General features: G+C 54.5%; 2 protein-coding genes across 3 annotated transcripts in view; one reads left to right on the top strand and one right to left on the bottom strand.

Annotated features, from left to right (window-relative positions):
- The first annotated feature begins 2,907 nt into the window (after positions 1-2,907).
- PLTP (phospholipid transfer protein) lies at positions 2,908-19,084 on the top strand. Its single transcript, XM_083447431.1, is given in 17 exon segments — positions 2,908-2,997; positions 2,999-3,189; positions 6,432-6,562; positions 6,824-6,923; positions 7,115-7,243; positions 8,925-9,080; positions 10,418-10,481; positions 10,665-10,728; positions 12,052-12,143; positions 12,885-13,061; positions 13,197-13,256; positions 14,851-15,015; positions 16,248-16,315; positions 16,411-16,453; positions 16,797-16,860; positions 18,382-18,458; positions 18,773-19,084. Coding segments are annotated over 17 exon segments (1,764 nt in total). The 5' UTR covers positions 2,908-2,922; the 3' UTR covers positions 18,881-19,084.
- Positions 19,085-22,412: 3,328 nt separating this feature from the next.
- CTSA (cathepsin A) overlaps positions 22,413-25,280 on the bottom strand; it is a 29,723-nt gene continuing 26,855 nt past the window's right edge. For both annotated transcript variants that reach the window (XM_083447505.1, XM_083447504.1), the window contains exons 14-15: positions 23,409-23,513; positions 22,413-22,982 (exon numbers count right to left, since the gene is read on the bottom strand). In XM_083447505.1, coding sequence (XP_083303631.1) covers positions 22,899-22,982; positions 23,409-23,513 — 189 coding nt within the window. In that variant the 3' untranslated portion in view covers positions 22,413-22,898. The remainder of the gene's footprint in view (positions 22,983-23,408; positions 23,514-25,280) is intronic.

Below are 25,280 nucleotides of genomic sequence, written 5' to 3' on the forward strand. Positions count from 1 at the left end.
GGTTTCCCACCCCATTGCCTCCTCCGCAGTGAATCATAGGAAAGGTGTGTCGCTCCTGCAGGGACCTGTGCTGGCATTTGGGTGCCACGCAGAAAGGCGGGCATCGGAGGCTGAGCCCGGGAGCATTTCAGAGGCACCGGATGTTCAGCACAGAAAACTCCAAAGTGGCATCTCTGGAATGCAGAGCCGCACAGTGACGCCTTTCGCCCCAACCTCCAGTCTGGGAGGGATGATGGGGTTGTCTCTTAAGGTTAGCAGCAAAATTAAGACGAAGCAGAACAGGGAGAGATGCTCTTTCCAGGGCCTGGGGAGCTGGCCTGCTTTCTTGCTCTCCTTCGTTTCCCGCTGGGTGTGATCCGGAGATGGTGCTGGAGCCAGAAAGATGTCCTTCATGTTTCCCAGCCCAGTTTGCCCCCATGACATCTCCCCCCCTCCCTTTCAGGTGGACTATCATGCAGTGCTATGCGGTGAATTTTTCGTAGGGGATCAGTTAGGGCCAGAGGCGCCAGCTTGTGAGGGCAATGGGGTCGGTGATGTCGTGCCTGTGACGTCTCACGCGTGAGCATCACTCCTCCCTCCCTAAGCCAGCCAGAAGCTTCCCGGGCATTGGGAAGGAGGCGCCAGGCTTTAATACTTTAATACAGTGGTACCTCAGGTTAAGTACTTAATTCGTTCCGGAGGTCCGTACTTAACCTGAAACTGTTCTTAACCTGAAGCACCACTTTAGCTAATGGGGCCTCCTGCTGCCGCCGTGCCGCCAGAGCACGATTTCTGTTCTCATCCTGAAGCAAAGTTATTAACCTGAAGCACTATTTCTGGGTTAGCGGAGTCTGTAACCTGAAGCGTATGTAACCTGAAGCGTATGTAACCTTAGGTACCACTGCACTCTAATTTACTGGGAACATTTAGGGGGCTGGCCTAGTCCCCCAGTCCACTGACCACACGCCACTGCCCTAATGGAACCAGCAAAGTCTCTGCTCAAACTCTTCTGCTCCCTTTGTTTCGGCTAACTTCGCGAGACCGATGCAGCCCAAATATATCATGGGCCCTGGCAGCACGGAAGAGAAACTTATTTTTAAAAGCGAAACATGCCAGTTTTGCACCTAGGAAAAGAGACAGCCTTGGCCTCCGTGAATGTGTCTGTCAATGGCAACTCCTTGGTTGTTTGCACCTTCATCTCCATGGAACTTAAGGCGGTGTACGTGGTTCCTCCTCTCTGCATTTGATCCCCACAACAACCTTGTGAGGTAGGTTAGGCTGAGGGGCAATGACAGGCCCCAGTGAGCTCCGTGGCCAAGTGGGAATTTGAACTCTAGTCTCTGCTGACCTGAGCCCTAGCCTGACACTCTAACCACGACGCCAAGCTGGTTTCTAGAAGTAGATGGGCCACTGGCCTGATCCAGCCTTATGTGCTGACTTGCCGCTGGAAGGCAGAGAACCCTTTGCGGCTTCTTCCATGCCGGGAGACGTGCTTGCAGTCGCATCAGGAGCCTGGGAGGCGACAGGAAGGAAGGCCGGGCTCCTTCAGGAAGCTGCTTTGATAAGTGGTTTCAATGGCAGGAGGGAAGCAACCTGCTGTGGAAACACACAGGGCTCCCCCCCCCTTCAATGTGGCATTCATCAAAGCGCAGGAGGGCCAAGCCCAGCTGGCGGCAGGGTCGGAGGGGGGGGACTGCTGAGGTCCCACTCCTCCCCCAGGAGCAAAACCTGTGGGACCCAGCTTGGAAGCAGGAAAAGGGGTGGGTGGGCAGGAAGCACAGGGACTCAACCCACGAGGACCCGGGCCCTTCACTGTCCTCTCTCAGGGCTACTCCTAAGTAACACCCTCCCCCACCTCGTGTCTGGAACTCCCCACGGCTCCAGGGACCCTTCAAGGCCTTCCTCTGTGGGTCGGCCAGGTCACCTGGGGAGCTGAGCACCCTGGGAAGATGGGGCCAGGAGAGGAGTCTGCTGCTTTCTCTGAACCCAGAGAAGGCTATGGACCCCGTCAGGATGGCTGAGTCACACTGATGTCCCGATGTCTGAGCAGTTAGGCCACTCCAGCCCACAAAAGGAAAGACAGCCAGGCCAGCCTTGCAATCTGATTAAGAAGGTGCCATTGAACAGGAGGGAGGGAGGGAAAAAACGAAGGCAGGAATTTAGTGTCCAAATGGTGCCAGCTGAACTGGAGAAGCTCAATGGTTGACCCCACAGGAGGCTCTGGATTAAATCTCAAGCACCTCCAGATTGGGAGGGCAAGGGAAAGACCCCTGCCTCAATTCCTCTGTGGGTGGGGGCCTGATTCTCTGCCATGTGACTTCCTGAACTCTAGATGGGTGCCTCTTTGGGCTCTGCTTCTCCGGGCATCAAAAGTGAGACCCGGATTAGGTCCTGGAAGAGACCTGGGTTCAAATCCGCCCTCGGCCATGAAGCTCACTGGCCAGCCACTGCCTCTCAGCCTAACCTACCTCACAGGGCTGTTGCGAGGACTGAGTGAGGAGGGGAAGAAGAATCACGTAGACTGCCTTGAAGAAAAAGTTGGGATAGGCATGCAAAAAGTTACTCATTTTTCACACAGCAAATCTGGTTTATTTATTTCCTGATGGAGCCTCAAGTGGGGCAGAGCAAGGGCCGGTTCCCTGCTCCGGGGGTGACGTTGCCTCAGGCTGACCCAGCCTACAGGGTTGTTGTGAAGATAACCCAGTCAGAGAAACCCCCAAGGCGCTTTGGGCAGGGAAGGGGCAAGAAAGTGATTGCTCAGCTCCAGCTCAAGCTGGCAGGAGGGCCAGGGGGTGGAAAGGAGACCCTTCTGGGACTGAGAGCTGCTGCCGGCCAGAGCTGACAACGCTGGCCTCCCAGCTCATTCGGGGCGCCCTGGGAGCTACCTGGAAGCAGGCGCCGTCCGGAGAGCCTCCAGGCCAGCTCCTCCGGGCGCGGCGAGGGATGCGCGCAGCGAGGCTCCTGTTCTGCACACCCCGGGGCGCCAACCCCGGAGCAACTGCGCCCCGTTCCCTCGCCTGCCTGCCTGCCTGCCTGCCCGGCCCCGAGTGGCCTCGCCTCTCCCGTCCGGGCTGTCCCCTCCTCCGCTGGGGCGGGCGAGGAAGCGCCAGGAGGGAGTATAAAGGCGCGGGGCGGGCGCGCAGGCGGGCAAGACGGGACGCGGGGCGAGGAGAGGCCGGAGCAGACGCCGCCGAGGGACCAGCGCAGCCGGCAAGTGCGCGGCGCCGCGCGGGGAGGTTTGCAGAGAAGGGCTGGAGAGGGGGATCGCTTCCCCCGCTTGCAGGACCCTCCTTCGCCAGCCTCCCGGGGAACCCCTCCTTGGGTGGGGGGCAGGCGAGGACCCCCAGCCCCAGCTGGCCCCGCAAGCACGCTCCGGCGGCGGAAGCATCGGCTGGGAGGCGACCACCCCCATCTCCCCTCTCTCCGTCGTGCGCGCGCGGTGATGCGCCGGGAGGCTGCTGGCTTGGCCAGGGCTTCGGGGGGACGGAGGGGAGTTAGCGGGCTTCCTCCGCAAGTCACGAGATCTCTGCAGCGGGAGGGGGCGGGGGAGAAAGGAGCGTTGGGTCCCCGCCGCCGCCGCCGCCGCCTTCACACGGTCGCGGGCAACACGCGTGTGCGGGGGAGAGCCTTCCCTTCCCCGCCAGGAAGAGACAAAGCGCGGCATCGCCCGCCAAGCTGCTGAGAAGGGGAAGCGCGGAGCCGGGGCTCGTGATGCGCGTCTGGCGAGGAGGCTCCGGGCGTTTGCAGCGGGCACGACCGACCCAGACCTGCCCGCCATGGGGGGGAGGAGGCGGCGGCGGCGGGTTTCCAGAGGCCCCTTCCCAGCAGGGGGCATGGAGAGGGGGGGGGGCGTCGAGGGGTGCGGGAGCCTGGCACCCCACCCGCAGCGCCCCGGGGTCTCGGTGACGGGGGCAGTTGCGAGGGGCTGGGTAGGGGGCAAGGGCCAGGCTCGTCTGCGCCCCCGGGTCCGGGTCTGGCTTGGAGGGGGGGCGGTTCTCCGGCTCAGGGACCAGGCAGCCGGAGCTGGGGTGGGGAAAGCTCAGTGGGGTGCTGGAGAGAGCTGCCCCTCATCCCCGGGACTGCCCGGTGGAGCTCCTCTTTCTTGGGGGGCTGTATCACCCCCAACCCCCAGTGCCCTTAGTCCCGCTCCCGCGCAGTGGGCAGCGAGCGGCCGGCGGGGCTGCGCCCGATGCTGCGCCCAAGTGGAGGAGAAGCGAGCCCGAAGGGAGCCGCTGGAAAACTCTGGCCCCAGCCTGACCTCAAACTCCTGATCTTCCCGCAGCTCGCCAGATCCCCCCCCCCCCCCGCCGCCACACACACAAAGGACAAGCATAAGAAAGAGTCCGCAGGCTGGACTGCCCCCGCCCTCGCCGAGCCCTCTGGGCCAGCGGCCAGATCTCCACAGCCCCGTTGGCCAGAGGTTTGCGCCCCTGGTGTGTACTGCCCGTCCTCTGGAACTTCGTGGATAGCTGCCTCTGAACATGGAGGCTCTGCTGAGCGCTCAGGGTAGCAGCTGTTGGAGGAGGACCCTCCCCATTCCTGAGAAGAGAAAGCTGCGCTTGGTGGGGTCCCGCCTAGAAGCTCCAGTTGAGGTCAAGAAAGGAGCCTTCTTGCTTCCCAGCAAGGACCCCTCTGGTCCTCCCCCCATGAACTGGGTCTGGCCTCCTGTCAGTCTTTAAAAAGCTTAGAATTTTAGAGCTGTGAAGTTGGAGGGGACCCCAAGGGTCATGCAGTCCAACCCTCTGCAATGCAGGGGTGTGAACATCTGGAACCACGCAAGCCGCTGGCGGGCTCTGAAGAAAATGCCCAGGGAGTCCCCCACCAGCTCTGACCCAAAGGCCTGTCTTCTCCAGCCCTCTCAGCGTGGCCCATCGGACCTTCACTTGTGGACTGACTGGTGTCCCTCCAGCACGTCACAAAAAATTGTTGCAAAAACAAGGCTCCTCCTAGAGGAGGAGTGGGAGACAAAACCCCTAGAATGGTAGAGTCAGAAGGGACCCCTGGGGTCATCCAGTCCAACCCCCTGCAATCCAGGAATCTCAGCTGAAGCCTCCAGGACAGACGGCCGTCTGACCTCTTCAAGGAAGGAGATAAATTCAATAAATACTGTCCTTTTCTGTGCATAAGACTAGGTTTTTTTACTCTAAAATAATGTTTAAAAATGGGGGTCGTCTTATACGTAGGGGTCATCTTCCCCCATTTTCATAAATTTCAGTCCTCCAGAACAGAGGTCGTGTTATACATGGAAAAATACAGTAAACAATTTCAAAAAATAAATCCTGTAAAAGTGTAATGTGCAATAATAATAATAATTTTTATTTATACCCCGCCCTCCACGGCCAGAGCCAGGCTCAGGGCAGCTAACAACAGTAAAAATTACAGTAAGAACATAATGGGGGGGGGGGACCCAATTTAAAATACAGGTTAAAATGCAATTTAAAGTGCAGCCTCATTTTAAAAGTAGCCCATAGATCACATAAAGACATAGAAACATTCAAATTACCATGCCCCATGAAGAACATCATCCACACACCAGCCTTTAAGAACATGAGAAAAAAAGTTATTTTTTAAATCAGGCACCTAAAAGAAGATAAGGTGGGAGGAGAAGCACTTCAGTGGCGAGGTCATTTGACAGGCACAGAGCCCCCGCCAAAAAGGCTCTGTCCCACAGGCCCCACCCACAGTTTAGTATGGAGACCCCCAGAAGAGTCCCAGCTGGGGATCACAGCTCATGGGCAGGTGGGTGCGGGAGGCGGCGTCCTCACGGGAATTGGGGCCCCAGGTCAATCAGGGACTTTCACCTCCAGCTGAATTCACCTTGAATTGGGCCCAGGAAGTTCTCGCCTTAGCCTGGCACAGAGCCAGTTGCATCGAGATCCCCCCTGCCCCCCCCCAGCGCCGAGGAGCTGAGGTTTCTGTTGCTCTGCCTGTAATGTGGAGGAGGGTTTCCTCCGAGGACTGTGCGCAGTGATGGCCAAGTGCCCATCAAATCACTGGCCCTCAGCACTGTGGGAGAGACTGGTGCCACCTCTGTGTCCCGCGCAGCCCCTGGCACACATCCCTTGCCAGGGAGGGGGGAAGGAGAGGGAGCTGCTGCCCACGGACCTGCAGCTGGATCAGGCCAAAGAGGGCCCATCTAGTCCAGCCCCCTGTCCTCACAGTACCCAATGCGAAACCCGCAAGTGGGATTTGAGCACAAGGGAATGTTTTAGACCTTGAAGGTCACAACAGTAGTTTTGCTTGGCATGCATCAAAGACGAAATGTAGCCCCAGAATCTACAACTTACTTGTGGTATGAAACGGTTAAAGCACATAGAGCTTTCTTGAATCGTGTTGTAAGAAAATCGGTTTTGTCCAGTCCTGTGGGAGGGAGTTCCACAGTTTAACGATGTGCTCCTGCATGAACTATGTTCTGGGGCCAACAACTTGCTCTCCTCTGCCACCTCTTGCAGGGCAAGTGCCACCATGATCCTGTGCCACTCTCTTCTCCTCTGCCTCCTCCTGCTGCCCTTCTTGGGCACAGCGGCTGCCGCTGCCACTCCAGGCTTCAAGATCAGGCTGACAGCCAAGGGCTTGGACCTGGGTAAGGAGGCGGGGGGGGGCAAGGGGAGGGGATCCTGCAAAGCGGTTCTCTTTGGGGTACCTGCCTGGTCCCCAGCACTGTTCCTGCCAAGGACCCCTCTGGCCTTGGGGTCCTCCTGCCCCATTCTGCCTGCCAAAGGGGTCTTGGCGGTCTCTTGGCCGGCACCTCCTGGCCCCAAGGGATGTGGGTGGCTGCTTGACCCCCCTGCTGGGTTTGTGAAGGGAGCAGCTGGCGGTGACACCCCTCTGGGGGCTTTTGCAGTGAAGCAGGAGGGGCTCCGCTTTGTGGAACAGGAGTTGGAGAACATCACGATCCCTGATTTCCACGGCAAGGAGGGCCAGTTCCACTACAACATCAGCAAGTGAGTTTATTGGGGGGGGGGCTGCCCCACAGGGGCTTTGCTTCCTAGCTTAGAAGATGCTGTGCTTGGCCAGCGACCAATCGCCCACCCTGGGTTGGTGGTCGCCTCCTGTGGCAGGGAGTTCCATAGTTTAGCTGCAGGCTGTAACTCTGCAATTCAGTACCAGGCTGCATCTCTCCCTCTCCCCGCAGGGTGAGAGTGACCCATCTCCACCTGTCCGCCTCCGACCTGCGCTTTGAGCCCAAGCAACACCTGGCCTTCAATATCAACAACGGGTCCATCAGCCTGCGCTTCCGCCGCCAGCTGCTCTACTGGTTCTTGTGAGTCGCTCGCACTCCACTCTCACCCCAGCCTCTGGCACCAGCCCAAACAGGGAGCCTTGGAGGAGGCCGGCTTCGGGAGGGGGGTAACTAAGCCTCGATCCAGTATACCTGAAGGAGCGTCTCCACCCCCATCGTTCTGCCCGGACACTGAGGTCCAGCGCCGAGGGCCTTCTGAAGGTTCCCTCACTGCGAGAAGCCAAGCTACAGGGAACCAGGCAGAGGGCCTTCTCGGTAGTGGCGCCTGCCTGCGGAACGCCCTCCCACCAGATGTCAAAGAGAAAAATAACTACCAAACTTTTAGAAGACATCTAAAGACAGCCCTGTTTAGGGAAGCTTTTAATGTTTAATAGGTTATTGTATTTTAGTGCTTTGTTGGAAGCCACCCAGAGTGGCTGGGGAAACCCAGCCAGATGGGTGGGGTATAAATAAGTTATTATTCTTAAGCCCCTGGGGAGCCAGCTCCTTCCCACCACAGGCCGAGAGTCCTTGCAAGGGAGCTGTGAGCCCTGAAGTGGCAAGACCTCTTCTTAACTGGGATTCATGCATTGCCAAGCGTTGGACTAGCTGGCCTTGCAGCGCTACAGTTTGATGAGTCTGCCCCATGTATCATGCATGGGAATGAGGCAAATATGAATCCCTGTGACCCACGTGTGTGGGGTAAATAACAAAAGAATTGAGTGGGTGCCTGGGATCAAAGTGTGGGGCTAAGCTCACCTTCCAGAAAGGGAGAGCCCCCAGTTCCACAGTTTAAACTCACAAAGTCAAGCAGCTCAGTGAAGCGAGAGGAATATAAGCGGCTTGCATATCTCGTTTAGTCTGTTTGCAAAGCACTCCCCTCTTTCTACCCCTTTGCAATGAACAGACCACACACTGTTAAGTAAGTTTAAAATGCTTTACTTACAAAATGTTCCAAAAGTCGGATTAATGCATTTATCCAAGCAGCGGCAAAGAGAGCACAGGCAGAATACTGTTGGGTAGAAAATGCAGAAAGATTGCTTCAATCGCACCGGCTCTAAGCTTGGAGTTTGCTTAGGCACGTCTTCCTTGATCAGTTATATGGCACAGAAAGAGAGGGAACAGGAAGAGAAGGCTTCACTTCCTCCCTCTTCAGAAAAGAGGAGGCGTGACCTAGCTGAGTCTAGGAAAAGGACTCTGTAGTCTTAACCCCTTCATGCACTAACTAGTATTTATGCATTATTATATTTGACTGCAATCTCCCACAGAAACCTCTGTCTAATGCAGGCATCCTCAACCTTCGGCCCTCCAGATGTTTTGGACTACAGTTCCCATCATCCCTGACCACTGGTCCTCTTAGCTAAGGATCATGGGAGTTGGAGGCCAAAACATCAGAAGGGCCACAGGTTGGGGGTGCCTGGTCTAATGGGCCAATTGTGCCCTCCCAGCCTGGTCCTCAGCGCTCTCTTCTGAGACCCTGGCCTGATCCTGGCATTGAAGGCTGGGCCTGGGCTTCCAAGAGCCCTGTGGTGGGCTCCCTTTGTGGCTGAATTGTGTGGCTGCTGGCCTAATCATCGTCATCATCATCATTTAATTCTTTATGCCCCAGCCACTCTGGGCGGCTTCCAGGAAAATATAACGACTTGGGGGTTGGCCTCCTGTGGGATGCCCGGAGAGTCAGCCTTCCCACCCCCATGCCTACTTTTAACCCTTTCCGCCCCAGCTATGACATCGGCTCCATTAACACTTCGGCCGAGGGGGTCCACATCCACACCCAGCTGGAGCTCTCCAAGGACAACAGCGGCCGCCTCAAGATCTCCAACTTCAGCTGCAATGCCTCCATCGCCCGCATGCATGCCGGATTCAGTGGCACGCTCAGGTACGCCGGCCTCCAATTGGCCCCTGGCGCCTCCTGGGTTGCTGCTTTGGGGGGAGTCCCCAGGGGCACCTCTGAGCAGGGCTGAGAGAGGTGGCGAGCTGCTTCAGGGACCAGGCTGGACTGCCCAAGGGGGCTGGCAACTAAGTTGGCATCACAGCGGCATGGTTGGGGAGCCCGTAGCAGCAATAGAGGAGCCCATGGTGGCTGAGGATGCTTTGCGGGCAGGGCAGTGGCTAGAAGGTCTAGCAAGGAGTTAGGGGGGCTCATTCCCACTGGGCAGAATAGATAAGAAGAGCCGGCTGGATTAGGCCAATGGTTCGTCTAATCCAGCATCCTGTTCTCACAGTGGCCAAGCAGATGCCTCAATGGGAAACCAGTATGCAGGATTTGACCACAAGAGCAACTCTGCAGGGGGAGGCAGAGCACAGCCGTCCTGGCTAGCAGCCTTCGATAGCTCTTCATTATCTTCTTTTAAGGCTTCTAGGGTGGTGGTCACCTACTGTGGGAGGGAGTTCCACAGTTTAACTGTGTGCTGCGTGAAGAAGGACTTTCGCTCATCTGTCCTGAGTCTTCCGACATTCAGCAGCCTTGAAGGTCCAGAAAGCCTTGTGTTAGGAGATCCTGCGACAGGGGGGGGCATTCTGGGACTTCCCCTTAGAAAGGATCAAGGGGCTCCACCAGGGCAAATTTGATTTAAATCAAATTGATTTAAATCACTAGTCAGTAAGACTCAATTAATTATTATTATTATTATTATTATTATTATTATTATTATTATTATTATTTACAGAAAGACTCATTCTTGTTTGTATAATCTTAATATTTACAACCAGATGAAGGTTTCATTTTTGGAATAATAAATTTTCAGAGTAGTTTTTACAATTATATCAAAAATTACTGATTTGGTTATACTATTAGAAATACAAAGACAGGTAATTATGAAACTATTGTTTATATTTGGACGACTTTTCTGCTGTACTTTATCAGAAGGAGAAAAACAATCATTTCCTTAATAACAATTTAAACAATTTATTTAACACAAAAACGTTATAGCATATGCATCCATGTTGGTTAAATGATGTGGTTAAACAATTAAAAACAAACAAAAAACTTAGAGTTCTAGCGCACATGAAAAACTTAAAACAAATCCTTATTTCCTGATGAATAGGCTTTGGACTATAATGTAACTTAAATAGAAAACTATCTTTAGAAAGATTTTTCCTCCAAAAGCATTTTATTATAAATATTTCCGATTTAAAAAGAAATGTTTTCTAAAAGAAAACCACTGATTTTTATCCCTTCTGGGCTCCACTCTCATGCTTTTGCATTCTCTCCAGAAAGGTGTATGAATTCCTTGGCACTTTCCTCACCACGGGGATGCGCTACCTTCTCAACCAGCAGGTAAGAACCCCCAAGCCAGAGGTAGGTGGGGCAGGGGACCTTGGGCAGCCCCTCTCGCCGACAGGGGGCAGGAAGGGGTCCCAAAGAGGAGAGTGGGAGAGACCCTCCCTTCCCTCTGGGTTGCACTGGGGGCTCTTGCTTCCTGCTCCCCGCAGACTCCCCCATTCCCTCTCTCGCTTTCAGATCTGCCCGGTGCTGAACCACGCGGGGCTCGTGCTGATGAACTCTCTGCTGGACACGGTGCCAGGTGAGGAGGGCAAGGCAAGGCGACCCACACTCTGCCCCTGCTGCCTGCCTGAGCTCGAGGGTCAATAGTGGGGGGGGGGGGCGTAGAAGGCCAATGGCCCGTCAAGTCCAGCAGCCTGCTCTTTTTTCTATATAATATTATTTATTAGGAATTTCAACAAAACATTTTATCAAAAAACATCATCCTTAATTCCCCTTAATGTTATTCTCTGCATGTTACAAAATTATATAGATCCTTAATTTATCTGATTGGCTATTATCAATGAAAAGCTTGTGAGTGTTTATTCAAAACCTGCCAAGGAGTCCAGTTCATTTTGTCGTTTCTTTATGTACTTTGTAAAGGGTTCCCATTCTTCCTTAAAATCACAGTTGTCCTTATCACATAGTTTACCGTATTTTTCGCTCCATAGGGTGCACCTAGTTTTTAGGGGGGGAAATAAAGAAAAAAAAATTATTTCCACCCCCCCCCCCCCAGCCCCAAAGAGCAAAGAAGCCAAGACAGCCAGCCGGGAGAAGCTGTGCGCGCCTTTGTTTATAGCCGCAGGGCTGGGACAGGGGAAGCCCGGGCTTGCCCCGACACCAGCCACCAGAACAGGCTCCTATTTGCAAGCCTTCGGAGCCCGGTGGGAACTCCCGCTGGGCTCAGAAGGCTTGCGGATAGCTGCTTGAAGCCCGGGGAGCGCAGCGGGGTTCAGGCTGCAGGCTGCTATCCGCAAGCCTTCGGAGCTCTGAAGGCTTGCGGATAGCTGACTGAAGCCTGGAGAGCGAGAGGGGTCGGTGCACACCAACCCCTCTCGCTCTCCAGGCTTCAGCGAAAGCCTGCATTCACTCCATAGGAAGCACACACATTTCCCCTTCATTTTTGGAGGGGGAAAAGTGCGTCCTATAGAGCGAAAAATACGGTATATGTCAGTTTTGCGAATTCCGCATAGTCCATCAGTTTCTCCTGCCACAGTTCTTTAGTCGGGATTTCTTCATTCTTCCATCCCTGTCCTATTAAGACTCTTGCCGCCGTTGTCGCATACGTGAAAATGTTTTTCAGTTTCCTTGGCAGGTCTTTTCCTACAATCCCTAACAGAAAGGCTTCAGGGGTTTTTTACAAATGTTAATTGGAACATTTGCGAGTCCCGCAGCCTGTTCTTACAGGGGCCGACCAGAGGCCTGTGGGAAACCTGCAAGAAGGATTCGAACACAATTCCCGGCAACTGGGGTTCAGAGGCATCTTCACTCTGACCATGGAGGTGGAACATGGCTCAGGCAGGCAGGCAAGGGGCGCTGTGGCCATCAGCGGCGCTCTCTCACTCTCTCTCCCCCTGCCCTGCAGTCCGGAACCCGGTGGACGACCACATTGGGATAGACTACTCCATGCTGAGGAATCCCGTCGTCACGTCTGACACCATGGACCTGGATTTCGAGGTGCCTCCTGCAGCAGAGCCCAGGGCTGGGAAACAGCGGGACTTGGGTGGGGGTCCCGGGCAGGGAAGAGGAAATGAAAACGTGGGGTGGAGCAGCTGAACAGGTTGTGCCCAGCCTCTGCCCGAGGGGGACAGGAGGAGTCTTTGTTCTCCACCCCCATTGTTCCAGTGCTGAGGGCCTTCTGGCAGTTCCCTCCCAGCAAGAAGTGAGGTTACAGGGAACCAGGCAGAGGGCCTTCTCGGTAGTGGCACCTGCCCTGTGGAACACCCTTCCACCAGATGTCAAGGAAATAAGCAGCTATCTTATCTTTAAAAGACATCTGAAGGCAGCCCTGTTTAGGGAAGTTTTAAATATTTAATGCTGTATTGTTTTTAACACTTGATTGGCTGGAGAAACACAGCCAGATGGCATAAATATTTTATTATTATTATTATTATTATTATTATTATTATTATTATTATTATTGGTAGGCAGAGCCCAAGGAACTGGGGACTGACGTGCGCTCTGGCTGCACTCCCGGAAGAAGCCTTTGCCAATACTTAAATCCTAGAGGTTTGGTACGGGGAGGTCTCCAGTTTGTGTCAGAAGGAGCGGCAAGATGTGGGCAAGGGGTTGAATATCTGGGGAGTCAAAACCCACCCTGTGGTCCCAGGCAGGCGTGCTTGGGGCATGGGCGAGCTGCGAGCAGGTGGCTCCTGGCAGTTGGGTCTGACCAGGGTCATCACTCCCCCCCCCCCACAGGGCAAATTCTTCTACTTGGGGGACGAGAACAAGACCCTCCCCAATCTGGCCGTGGAGCCTGTCGTGCTGGAGACGGAGCGCATGGTCTACCTGGCTGTCTCTGAGTACTTCTTCGATTCCGCCCTCTTCTCCTACTTCCAGGCTGACGTTCTGAGAATGGAGATTGCCGACGAAAAGGTTTGTTGGGCAGAGAAGCCATGGGGCTGGTGCGGGGGGATGGGGAGAGATGGTCAAAAGCCGTGCCAAGCGGGCAGAGGCCAGGGAGCCCACAGCCGCTGCTCTGACCCACCGGGACGTTCGCTCTCATTCCAGGTGCCAAAGGATTTGGAGGTTCTGCTGAGAGCCACGTTTTTCGGGAGCATCGTCATGATGGTGAGTGGCGGCAGCAGGGAAGGCGCTAGCCCTGGGCCAGCTCTTCCCTTCCTTCATCCAGACTCCATGCTTCTCACCCACCAGAGGGGCAGCAGAGCTCTGGGAGAGAAGCTGAGGTGTGGGCAGAGGGGCACAGCAGAGGTTTCCACCTCTCTCTCTGTGTGTGTGATCTGATAATCTCCCTCAGCTCCGCCCCAGGAACTTCTTCTTGTTGTTTAGTCGTGTCCACCTCCTCGTGACCCCCTGGACCAGAGCACGCCAGGCACTCCTGTCTTCCACTGCCACCCGCAGTTTGGTCAAACTCATGCTGGTAGCTTCGAGAACACTGTCCCACCATCTCGTCCTCTGTCGTCCCCTTCTTCTTGTGCCCTCCATCTTTCCCAACATCAAGGTCTTTTCCAGGGAGTCTTCTCTTCTCAGGAGGTGGCCAAAGTCTTGGATCGGTCCTTCCTGTGAGCACTCAGGGCTGATTTCCTTCAGAATGGAGAAGTTTGATCTTCTTGCAGTCCATGGGACTCTCAAGAGTCTCCTCCAGCACCAGAATTCAAAAGCATCCATTCTTCGGAGATCAGCCTTCTTTATGGTCCAGCTCTCACTTCCATACATCACTACTGGAAAAAACAGAGCTTTAACTATACGGACCTTTGTTGGTAAGGTGATCTCTAGGTTTGCCATCGCCTTTCTCCCAAGAAGCAGGCGTCTCTTAATTTCGTGACTGCTGTCACCATCTGCAGTGATCATGGAGCCCAAGAAAGTAAAATCTCTCACTGCCTCCATTTCCTCCCCTTCTATTTGCCAGGAGGTGATGGGACCAGTGGCCATGATCTTCGTTTTTTTGATGTTGAGCTTCAGACCATATTTTGCGCTCTCCTCTTTCACCCTCAATAAAAGGTTCTTTAATTCCTCCTCACTTTCTGCCATCAAGGTTGTGTCATCTGCATATCTGAGGTTGTTGATATTTCTTCCGGCAATCTTAATTCCGGCTTGGGATTCATCCAGCCCAGCCTTTCACATGATGAATTCTGCATATGAGTTAAATAAGCAGGGAGACAAAATACAGCCTTGTCGTACTCCTTTCCCAATTTTGAACCAAGCAGTTGTTCCATATCCAGTTCTAACTGTAGCTTCTTGTCCCACATAGAGATTTCTCCAGGAACTAGCTGGAGTCAAAGGGGTCTCCCTCAGCCTCATTGTCGCAAGAAGGGTGCCTGGGCTCCAGGCCAGGGCTGGATAGAGCTGGGTGGGCTCATGCACAAGAAGGACTGTGCCCCCAGGGCTGAAGTCCAGAGGGCTGAGGGTCCCCAGCTGGAAAAGCACATGGTACCTCCAAGCCCGTTCCCTGGTCCTCCTTGGCTGAAATGAAAGCCCTTCTTCATGCAGTGCACAGCTAAACTGTGGAACTCCCTCCCACTGGAAGCAGTGATGGCCTAGATGGCTCCTGAATCCCAGGAGGGGCAGAGAGCTCTTGCGTTCGAATCCTGATTTCAGGTTTCCCATAGGCAACAGTCCAGCTCTTGTGAGAGGAAGATGCTGCACTAGATTTGGCCTGATCCTGCAGGTTCTCCTCATTGGAGTCCCTCCTTCTCTCCTCCAGAACCCCTCCGTGGTGGATGCTCCTCTGATGCTGAGGCTGCGGGTCTCCTCACCGCCCAGCTGCGCCATCAAGGCCTCGGGGATGTCCATCTCCGTCACAGCCACCCTCAACATCTTCTTGGCCCCCGTGGATCAGCCCCTGGTCCAGCTTTCCAGCATGACCATGGTGAGTGGTGCAGGGAGGCCAGAGGTTGGGGAAACCGGCCCACGCCAGGGATGCAGCTCCGGGGGGGGGCACAAAAACCAGACTGGGGGGTGTAGGGCAGAGATGTTTGTGGCAACGTGCCCCCACCGTCGCAGCAAGATAAAACCCAGGAGAAGTTTCCTCTCCATCTCGCACCACAGAACAAGGGGGTGCAATTCTTCTGGGGAAACCCAGTCAGATGGGCGGGGTATAAATAAATAAAATTATTATTATTATTATTATTATTATTATTATTATTATTATTATTATTCCCTTCCTGTCTGCGGACCCTTTGAGGACTTGGGTGCCATAAAATGCTGTAATTTCTAATGCAGCTATTACAGTAAATTGATTTTTCCAGGGGTGGTTGTGTGCTGATACAGCCCTTTGCCAAGGGCACAAGGGACCCTCCGGGCATCTCTGAGTGAGGCCAGAGCTTCTTCTCCTGCTCCCTCCTGCTCCTTTGGGTGTCCCCCCCCCGCCAGCTCAAAGGAGCTGCTGACTCTCCTGTGACCCCTTGTCCTCCTGCAGCGGCAATTCTTGCATCACTGTGGGTTAGACTAGATGGCCCCTGGGGTCCCTTCCAACTTGGCAATTCTACGATTCCTCCTCCTCCTCCATCTCCTTGTGGCGTGGTTCACCTGAGTCACCTGCAGCGGTTTCCACAGCAAGCTCCTTGCCTGTAGAAGAGCATAACTCTGGAGCCCCAAAGGCTGGGAGGAAGGACTGTCCGGGAGCAGTGCTGTTGGGGAGGGTCCGCTGTCATAGGATTAGGGCCCTGAGGGTCCCAGCTCACGGTCAAAGAGCTCTTCTAGGAGGCCGTGACAGTTCTTGGCCTCCAACTGCTGCTTCTGTCTCTGTTGGAAAGCCAAAGGGTGGCCGTCGCTCCCTTCCTGGGCAGGATGCCACCCTCCTTTGAAACTGACCTGCCCCTTTTGGTCTCCTTGGCAGGTTTTGAAGAAACAGGCACAATTTATTTGTTAACAAAATAGATGGAAAATTTAGAGATTCTTACACATTTGTAACATGCAGAGAACAATATATGCAAATAAATCAGAACGAGGAACTGAGGGAAGTCGTGGGGGGGCGTGTGAGGGGGGGAGATGGGGGGGGGAAAACAATTGTTGAAATAATTTGTTATGTGAAAATAACCAATAAAAAACTTTTAAAAAAGAAAAAATGAGAAACTGACCAGCCCCTCATCTCCTTTCCAGGAAGCTCGGCTGAGCGCAAAGGTGCTTCTGCGCAAGAAAGCTTTGCAGGTGCTGATGGACCTGAGAAGGTACCGGAAGGTGTTGCAAGATGGGGAGAAGGGGCAGCCATGGCCCAGCACGGACAGCTGTCACTCACTTCTTCCTCTCTCTTTACCTCGTTCAGGTTCCGGATCTACTCCAACCAGTCGGCGCTGGAATCCCTGGCCGTAAGTGCTTGGGGGGGACCTGGGGGAGGCAAGGCAGGGCTGCAGCTCAGAATGGGGGTCGCCTCCCATGCCTTGCTGCGTACCCAGGAATGCCAGGGCTCTGTTTCCCGTGTCTCCCCCCAAAAGCACCTGGAAAGAGCTCCCTGCTCCTGCCATCCTGAAGAGCCAGAGGGGAAACTGAGGCTGCTGGCTCTCCTCCACTGGGGCTGTTTAAGCGGAGGCTGGGTGACCACCTGTCAGGAGCCTGGCAATTTCTGCCTTGTAGGGGGTGGGCTAGAGGACCTTTGGGGTCCCTTCTGACCCCACGATTCTTCTATGGCTCACTCTTTCCCTCCCTCCCCAGCTGATCCCTCTGCAAGGGCCTCTGAAGACTCTGCTGCAGCTGACCATCATGCCCATCATCAACGGTAAGAGGCCTGGAGGCGTCGCACGCCTCTGCGCCTGGGAAAAGGAGGCCCTTGTGTAGAGGCCCTGGACCTACTTCTGACTTGGCCTGGCCACCGCAGACAAGAACCAGAGCTTCCCTCTCTTCTCTGTTGAACTGGGGCAGCGGGGGGGGGGGGGCACACAATGCTCAGCATCAGTGTGGTCACTCTGTGCCCCCCCACCAATTGCAGCTGGGTGGCAAGTCCCCCCGTCACTTTTGGCCACAGGGGCCTCTGGGAGCCCAGAGACATCTCAAAGGCCAGTTCTTCAGCGCAAAGCCAGTAACGGTTCCTTGGCTCCCTGGGTTCAACTGGTATTTCAGAAGCATTGCTGCCCCCAACTGTGGAGACAGAGAAGAGCCATTGCACACTGGAGAAATCTGAGGGCTCCCTTGGACAAAAAACAAGGACACCAGCCAGGAATCCCAGAGCAAAAGAGCAGCCAGGAGGCTTGGTCTTTATTGAAGACTTCCACAACAAGACTCCCACCTGCCACCAGGTGGAACAAGATGGAAGCCCAGAACAAAAGAGAACCCAAACTTTTATTAGCTGCTAATCTCCATCTTGTGGGACGCAGGTGGCGCTGTGGGTTAAACCACAGAGCCTAGGACTTGCTGATCAGAAGGTCTGTGGTTGGAATCCCCGCAACGGGTTGAGCTCCCGTTGCTCAGTCCCTGCTCCTGCCAACCTAGCAGTTCAAAAGCACGTCAAAGTGCAAGTAGATAAATAGTTACCACTCTGGTGGGATGGTAAACAGCATTTCCATGCGCTGCTCTGATTCGCCAGAAGCGGCTTAGTCATGCTGGCCACATGACCCGGAAGCTGTACGCCGGCTCCCTCGGCCAATAAAGCGAGATGAGCGCCGCAACCCCAGAGTCGGCCACGACTGGACCTCATGGTCAGGAGTCCCTTTACCTTTTTAATCCCCATGTCATGCCCCCCAAACTACATCACTCATACATCATGGTTACGTCATAAAAGGAGAGGTCTGGTGGCAGGAATCTGGGCATCCTGGACCCTGCCCCATGGTTCCCCTTGCCCTCCACCAAACACCCATCAAGTGTAGCAAAAGAGATCTTTACATTTCCCTGTTTCCCAGCCAAGTTCATCCCACCCTTTTGTCTTCATCTGGGTTTGTTATTTCTGGCATGGCTACCTGTCTGGCACACGGTATCAGGATGCCAGGGATTATAGGTCAGGCAGAGGGGCTGCTGAGTAGCTGAGCTCACATGTCTAGATGAATTTCTGAAGTTTTCCCAGTGAGCCAGTACACAGATACAAGCAGAGGCCCTTTGAGTAGATAGGAAGAAACTGTGTTTTGTGGGGACAAATCACAAAAGCGATTGTGCTGATTTTGGTAGTGGGCTGCATGTGCATGATATCTGCTGGAGGGGCAATGCTGCCCCAACCTATACATAAATTCCTGCAGCAGCGGCTAGTGGCCCCCGAGAGCCCCCTCCTCCATGACTCTTGCCTCAACTCTTTCTTTTCCTTTTCTTGCAGAGAGAACCAAGAAGGGAGTGCAGATCCCACTCCCCGAAGGCATGGATTTCATGAAGGAAGTGGTCACCTACCACAAGGTAGGCATAAGGATATGAGCCGGATCTGAGCCCTCCCCTCTTGGGGCTTCCAGAAGCATTCACTGTTTCCAACCACAGAGGCAGAGCCAGCTGCCTCACAGTCCTCGACAGCCTTTATCCGCCATGCACTTTAGAGCCTCCTTTTGCAAAAAGAGCAAGAGTCCAGCTTCTCTGGCAGGATGCGGCCGTGCTGCTACTGCCACCGCCTCCCCTTCCCAGGAGCTCCAGCGTCTTCCCTCCCCTGGGAAGTGGCAGCAGCCGAAGCTCCAATCCTGCCCCAACTTTGCCCACCTCTCTCTCTCCTTCCTTCGCAGGGCTACCTGACCATTGGCGCAGACCTCCATTTCTCCAAAGGCCTGAGAGAGGTGGTAGAGAAGTACAGGACCCCGCAGGGCCCACCGCCGACCTCTGTGGCTGCCTGAGGGGCTCCACCAGCAGCCCCTCCTCTGGCCTCCCCCCCTCTGAAGGGCAGCGCGCCTGCCTGCCCTGGTTTGCCCTCCGCCAGCTCACGGCAGGACCAAGCAGGCAGCATCATCACCAGCAGGGCAGGACAAGGCGGTAGCAGCGGCTGCTGCCGCTTTGGGAACCTGAACCAATAAAACAGGTCAAAACCACTCATCTTTGGACACCTGCCTGCTGTCTTCTGTGGGGAAGGGGCTGCTCCATTCCCTGTGTGCCAGTCTGAGGAGGTGCTTTGCCCAGTGTAGTGTAGCGGTTAAGAGCTGTAGACTCGTAATCTGGGGAACCGGGTTCGCTTCCCCGCTCCTCCGCATGCAGCTGCTGGGTGACCTTGGGCCAGTCACACTTCTCTGAAGTCTCTCAGCCCCACTCACCTCACAGGGAAAGGAGAATGTTAGCCGCTTGGAGACTCCTGAAGGGGAGTGAAAGGCAGGATATCAAATCCAAACTCTTCTTCTTCTTCTTCACTCTGTAGCTCAGCCCAGGACTGCTGAGGGTCTTGCGCCAAGGGGCAGCGTCTGGCAGGAAGGCACCAGGCCTCAAGGGGGGCTTTGCCACAGAGCAGGCACTCTGGCCCAGACAGCGTGGCAACATCCTGGGGGGTTGAATTCCCCTCTTTGGAAATGCAAAGCCACTGAGATGGATGTTGTTGTTTAGTCGTTTAGTCGTGTCCGCCTCTCTGTGACCCCCAGAGCACACCAGGCACTCCTGTCTTCCACTGCTTCCCGCAGTTTGGTCAAACTCATGCTGGTAGCTTCGAGAACACTGTCCCACCATCTCGTCCTCTGTCTTCCCCTTCTCCTTGTGCCCTCCATCTTTCCCAGCATCAGGGTCTTTTCCAGGGAGTCTTCTCTTCTCATGAGGTGGCCAAAGTATTGGAGCCTCAGCTTCAGGATCTGTCCTTCCAGTGAGCACTCAGGGCTGGTTTCCTTCAGAATGGAGAGGTTTGGTCTTCTTGCAGTCCATGGGACTCTCAAGAGTCTCCTCCAGCACCAGAATTCAAAAGCCTCATTTCTTCGGCGATCAGCCTTATTTATGGTCCAGCTCACACTGAGATGTATAGCCCTTATTATTTTCATATGTGGGTCGATATGCAGGGGAGAAAATCAGTCCACAGTGGAAGGGCAAGCAGTGCCCCACTCCATGCCCACAGGCCTGTAACACTGCTGCTGCTGCCCACTTGGCACCTGCGCAGTCCAGCGCATCACCTGCATCCGCACCATCATGGTGCAAGTTACGACGACCCTAGAAGGTAGGTCAGGATCATTATCTCCATACTACAGATGGGGGCAGTGGGCCTGGGCGAATGTGGCTCCCCCAAGGCCACCTGAGGAGGAGTTTGGAATGAGTTTCAGAGCAGCAGAAGATGCAGCCCTCTCACTTTGCAGCTGCACTTAGATTAAAATGTTTAGTAACAGACATGGCATTTTCTCCAAAGGCTTCCACCTTTCCAATCTGAAAAGCCACTTTCACCTTCCTAGGGGTGTTCGAGGTGCGTATCAATTGTAGATCTAAGGCAAGGTAATCTTGTGTGTTTGCAGGAGGAGCGTGTCCCAGCCCCTTCTTCAGTCACGTGACCCCCCCCCCCCAATAATAAAAAGCCTCTATGGAAGTGGGAGAGGGACTTCTCCTGGGATGGGAAGAGAGATTTTCTTCCATAAACTTCCTTACACAAACAGGTCTTAGAATCCAAATCCTTGTCTACTTAGGCAGATGGGATTCCTTTTTCAGAGCTGCAGAGGAGTCCCGCTGTGTGCCCAGACCTTATATACCAGCCTGGTACCCCCCCCCCCAATATGCTGGGCTGCCATCCCCACCAGACCCATCAAGGGGGTCTGGGACACCGGGGGTTGTAGCCCAGAAGATTGGCCAGGGGAAGGCTGCTGCTTCCAAGGACATAATGCCGGCCGCTTATTTTTAAATCCCCTTCCTCATTAATCCTGGCTTGGTTACTTGGGGCTGCGGCAGTCCAGTCTCCGTGGGCTTTATTGCTGTCAAGGGAGCCACAGGAACCTGCTTTGTGCCAAGTCAGACAACAGGGCATCAAGCTCAGCCACTGACCCAGGCCGGCAGCAGCCCCCAAGGCCTCCCTAGCAAACCCAGGGCTGGCACTTCAGACCTTAGGAATGCCAGATCTCTTCTGCCTCTCCTGGCCCCACCCAGGGCAGACTCTCCTCGCTCCACAGGAGGAGGTGGGCCTGCACTGAGCCGTGATTTAATGGGGAATAAATAAGCATTTCTGAGTTCAGACACTTGGGAATTCTGCATCGTTATGGCTTGCTTGCAGAAACGGGTGATTTCTGCAAACGTAATGTCACTCGCTTACCAATGGATTCAAGTTACAAGAAAGGAGATTCTGGCTAAACATCAGGATGAACCTTCTGACGGCATGAGCTGTTCAACAGTGGACCAGACTCTCTGGGAAGGAGGTGGTCTCTCCTTCACTGGGGGGCTATCTGTCAGGGCTTCTTTAGCAGAGTTCCCCATGTTGCAGGGGGGCTGGATTAGATGACCCTTAGGAGTCCCCTAACTCTACAGTTCTATGATTCTATGGCACAACTAGTAGGTTAAATATAGCAGTGGCCGCCCCAACAATTTAGAGATTCACTTCCTACTTTATGCTGTTACTATGGCCTTAGACATCTAGTGGAAGACTTTTGATGTGTGACTAAAAAATGAAGCTGTCTCCTTCAACGTTTGGCGAACGACCCAAAAGTGTGTTGAGAGGACAAATCCAGAAGGCAGGCAGATTCACCGCATTGGATTCAGGATGCCAGGCATCTTCCAGGGCTTGTGGACAGGTGAGATTGGGAGACACAGGTAGCTGGTGTGAATGCTCCGCCCCGCCACCAGGTAAAAGACACACCTGCAGCCACCTCTGCCGAGATGCATGCTTGAGCATGTCAGCCCCACCCAAGGCAGCTCTTGGAAGGCAAAGTTCGGGAGCCGGGTGGCTGCCTGGGAGCCAGAGCTCAGGGATATGGGCCCAACCTGCCCCCGCTACAAAAGCCATCCCATAATGAGCCTCGCGGCTGAGTCATCACCTCCTCCAGCATCTAGAAATGGCCAAGGAGCAAGAGGGGAAGGAAGAGAAAGCACGCGAATGCGCTTACTCCTGTTGCGTTTTCGACTCAAGGCCATTTAAAAACAGCATCGCCACAGAGGCCTGTGGGAAACCCACAAGCAGGATCCGGCCGCAAGAGAAATCTCCCTCCCTTTGGTTTCGAGCAAGCGCTATTGGGAAGCATTGCTGGCTGAAGCTGTGGGGAAGGGGCTTGGCTATCATTGCTGGCAGCCGTCAATCACTCCCCCCCCCCCTCCCAGGATCTGTCATTTGGGGCAGGGAAGAGAAGGGCAGCAGGGTCATCTAGCCCCCATCCCCCCTCCCAAAACGCAGAGGATAGCAAGAGGGGGAGGAAAGAGGGAGAGAAGCTGCAGAGCCAGGTGGGCACCCCCCCCCCTCAGATGCCTCCAGAGACAGACACAAAACTCCAGTCCCCTTAGAAAAATAAGCTTTAATCGTGGGCCCCGGCCCAGAGACGTGGGTGCAGCCCCGGAGTGGCTTTTCTTTCACCAGTGATTGAGACCCCTTCGTCAAGACTGACCGAGAACTAAGGCTGAGAGAGGTGGTCCCGTTAGGGGTGCAAGGGGGGAGAGGGAGGCAGGTCTCACCCTGCTCCCCAAAGGCAGTGCAAAAACCCCACAGGCAGTGCTGGGGAGGGAGGGGAGGGCTGCCCCAGGAGGAGAGGAGGAAGAGGGGGCCCGGCGGACCCCACCCCAACCCCCAGGGCAGCCTGGAAGCCCAGGAGAGCGGCCGGCAGGGCGGAGGGTCGGGAGAGTCCTTGTGCCTCCCCAGCGCCTGGCAACGGGGGGGCAAGCGGCCCTGCGGGAGGTCCCAGCTGCCACCTTGGCACAGGGGGTGCGGGCGCACGGAGGACGCAGTTCCCCTCGGAGGCGGAAGAGGGCGCCACGAGGCGAGGGCTAGAAGGGCTGCCCCGTGATGAAGCGCTGGAACATGTTGAAGGCGGGTCTTGGGCGGTCCGAAGGCACCATGTGACCTGCTCCCTGTGGGTCAGAGATGGGAGAACATGGCAGAGTTATAATAATAAATAATAATAAATTTTTATTTATACCCCACCTCCCCAGCCAAGACCAGGCTCAGGGCAGCTAACACCCAATATAAAAACAATTGATTGAAATTCAGCTTAAAAAACAAGATTAACATTAAAATATTAAAATGCAGTCTCGTTTCAGTGGAAACTCAATCAAAAACTTTTGGGGATGAAAACGTCAAGTCTTCACCAAGGCTAACTATCCAGACTGGTCCTACATGAGCCAGAAAAAAGCCAGGGAAGTCCCCAAAAAGGAGTTCCATCACAAAAGGAGAAAGGAAAAAGGAAAGAGGGGGATAGGGGTGGCTGAAGGGTTTCCAGGGGGCAGAAATGATGCCCTGGCCGGGGGTCCAGCCACAGACACACCTGGACCACTTACCTTGACGGTGAGGAAGGAGATGTTGGTGTACTCCTTCACGAAGCCGCCAATCTGGTCCTGCCCGTTCTCATCCGTGTAGATCCAGGGCCGCCGGGCCACTTGCACCTGCCAAGCAGAGACCCTGTTCTTAGAACCAGAAGGGACCCCCAGGGACCATCTAGTCCAACCCCTGCAAGGCAGGAATTGCAGCTCAGGAATCCCTGGCAGATGCCCACCTAACTTCTGCTTTAATAATAATAAATAAATCTTTATTTATACCCTGTCCTTCCCGGTTCAGAAAACCGGGCTCAGGGCGGCTAACAACAAAGTTAAAACACTTAATTGATGCAACAAAAAACAGCATAAAATACCATATAAAACGTGAACAACAATAAATTCAGAATAAAAAATCAATTTATGGGGAAAATCCATCCAATAAACATTAGATGACCACCAGGGCTAGCTGGCTAAATTAGTCCTACTTGGGCCAGTGAGGAGACCAGGGGAGAATTAGCTGTGGGATTCCTGCGGCAGTGGGGAGGGGGAGGGAAGGAAGGAGAATAAAAGATCAGGCTGAATTCAAATTAAGGGCCAGGTGGAATAGCTCTGTCTTACAGGCCCTGCGGAAGGAAGTTAAATCCTAAAGGGTCCTGGTCTCCTGGGACAGAGTATTCCACCAGGTCAGAGCCATCACTGAGAAGGCCCTGGCCCTGGTGGAGGATAGTCTGACTTCCTTAGGGCCCGGGACCTCTAAACTATGGTTATTCATGGACCTTAAAATCCTCCACGGAAGGAGAGTCCTCAGACCACCATACTGTCTTAGGCGAAAAGCTGGCTGGGGGTTAAGAGTGGTTCTTGCCAGCTTCTTGGTGGTGCTGAGGTTAAATTAAAACCAGCTGGCTTCCTCAAAACATGCAAGGAGGGGCTCAGCATTTCACGGCTCAATTCTCCCGTGTCGGAAAGCAGAACCGAAAGAGAAAACGTGGAACAGAAAGCAAGTGCAAAGTCTCTCGCCCCTCCATTCCTGGAAACAGACTGGGCTAGAGCAACATTTGAATGTTTGGGTTAAGAGGAGGAAAGAGGAACAAAGTATTCCCCCAAAAAATCTGGGAGATGGCAGCCCCCAGCTTCCCAAGTTCTTCCATTCCTGGTTTCCCAATTAGGGTCCGTAAGAACCTGAGAAGAGCCTGCCGGATCAGACCAGTGGGGCCCCTCCCAGTCCAGCACCCTGTTCTCGCCGTGGGATATAGGTGCCAGCTATAGGGGGCCCTGGGGCCCAGGCACCCACAGCGCAGGGTGGGAGTCACGTTGGAGGTCTCACAAGGCCTCGGAGATCACGCCCAAGGCCCTGCCAGGCACTGTGAAGTCATGACGTCACATTAATGCGCAGGTGGTGCCATTGGGCACCCATAACCTGGGGCCCAAGTTGGTGCCCCTGCTGTGGGAAACCAGCAAAAGCAGGATCCGAGCGCAAGAGGCCCTCTTCCCTCCTGTGATTTCCAGCATCGGCCTGGAGGCGGTTGGAGGATGGATGGCGGCTAATGGATTGAGGCTGAATCCTGACAAGACAGAAGTACTGTTTTTGGGGGACAGGGGGCGGGCTGGTGTGGAGGATTCCCTGGTCCTGAATGGGGTAACTGTGCCCCTGAAGGACCAGGTGCGCAGCCTGGGAGTCATTTTGGACTCACAGCTGTCCATGGAGGTGCAGGTCAATTCTGTGTCCAGGGCAGCTGTTTACCAGATCCATCTGGTGTGCAGGATGACACCCTCCCTGCCTGCAGACTGTCTCGCCAGAGTGGTGCATGCTCTGGTTATCTCCCGCTTGGACTACTGCCATGCGCTCTACGTGGGGCTACCTTTGAAGGTGACCCAGAAACTACAACTAATCCAGAA

Source organism: Podarcis tiliguerta, assembly GCF_965153285.1.
Source record: "Podarcis tiliguerta genome assembly, chromosome: 6".
Lineage (NCBI taxonomy): Eukaryota > Metazoa > Chordata > Lepidosauria > Squamata > Lacertidae > Podarcis > Podarcis tiliguerta.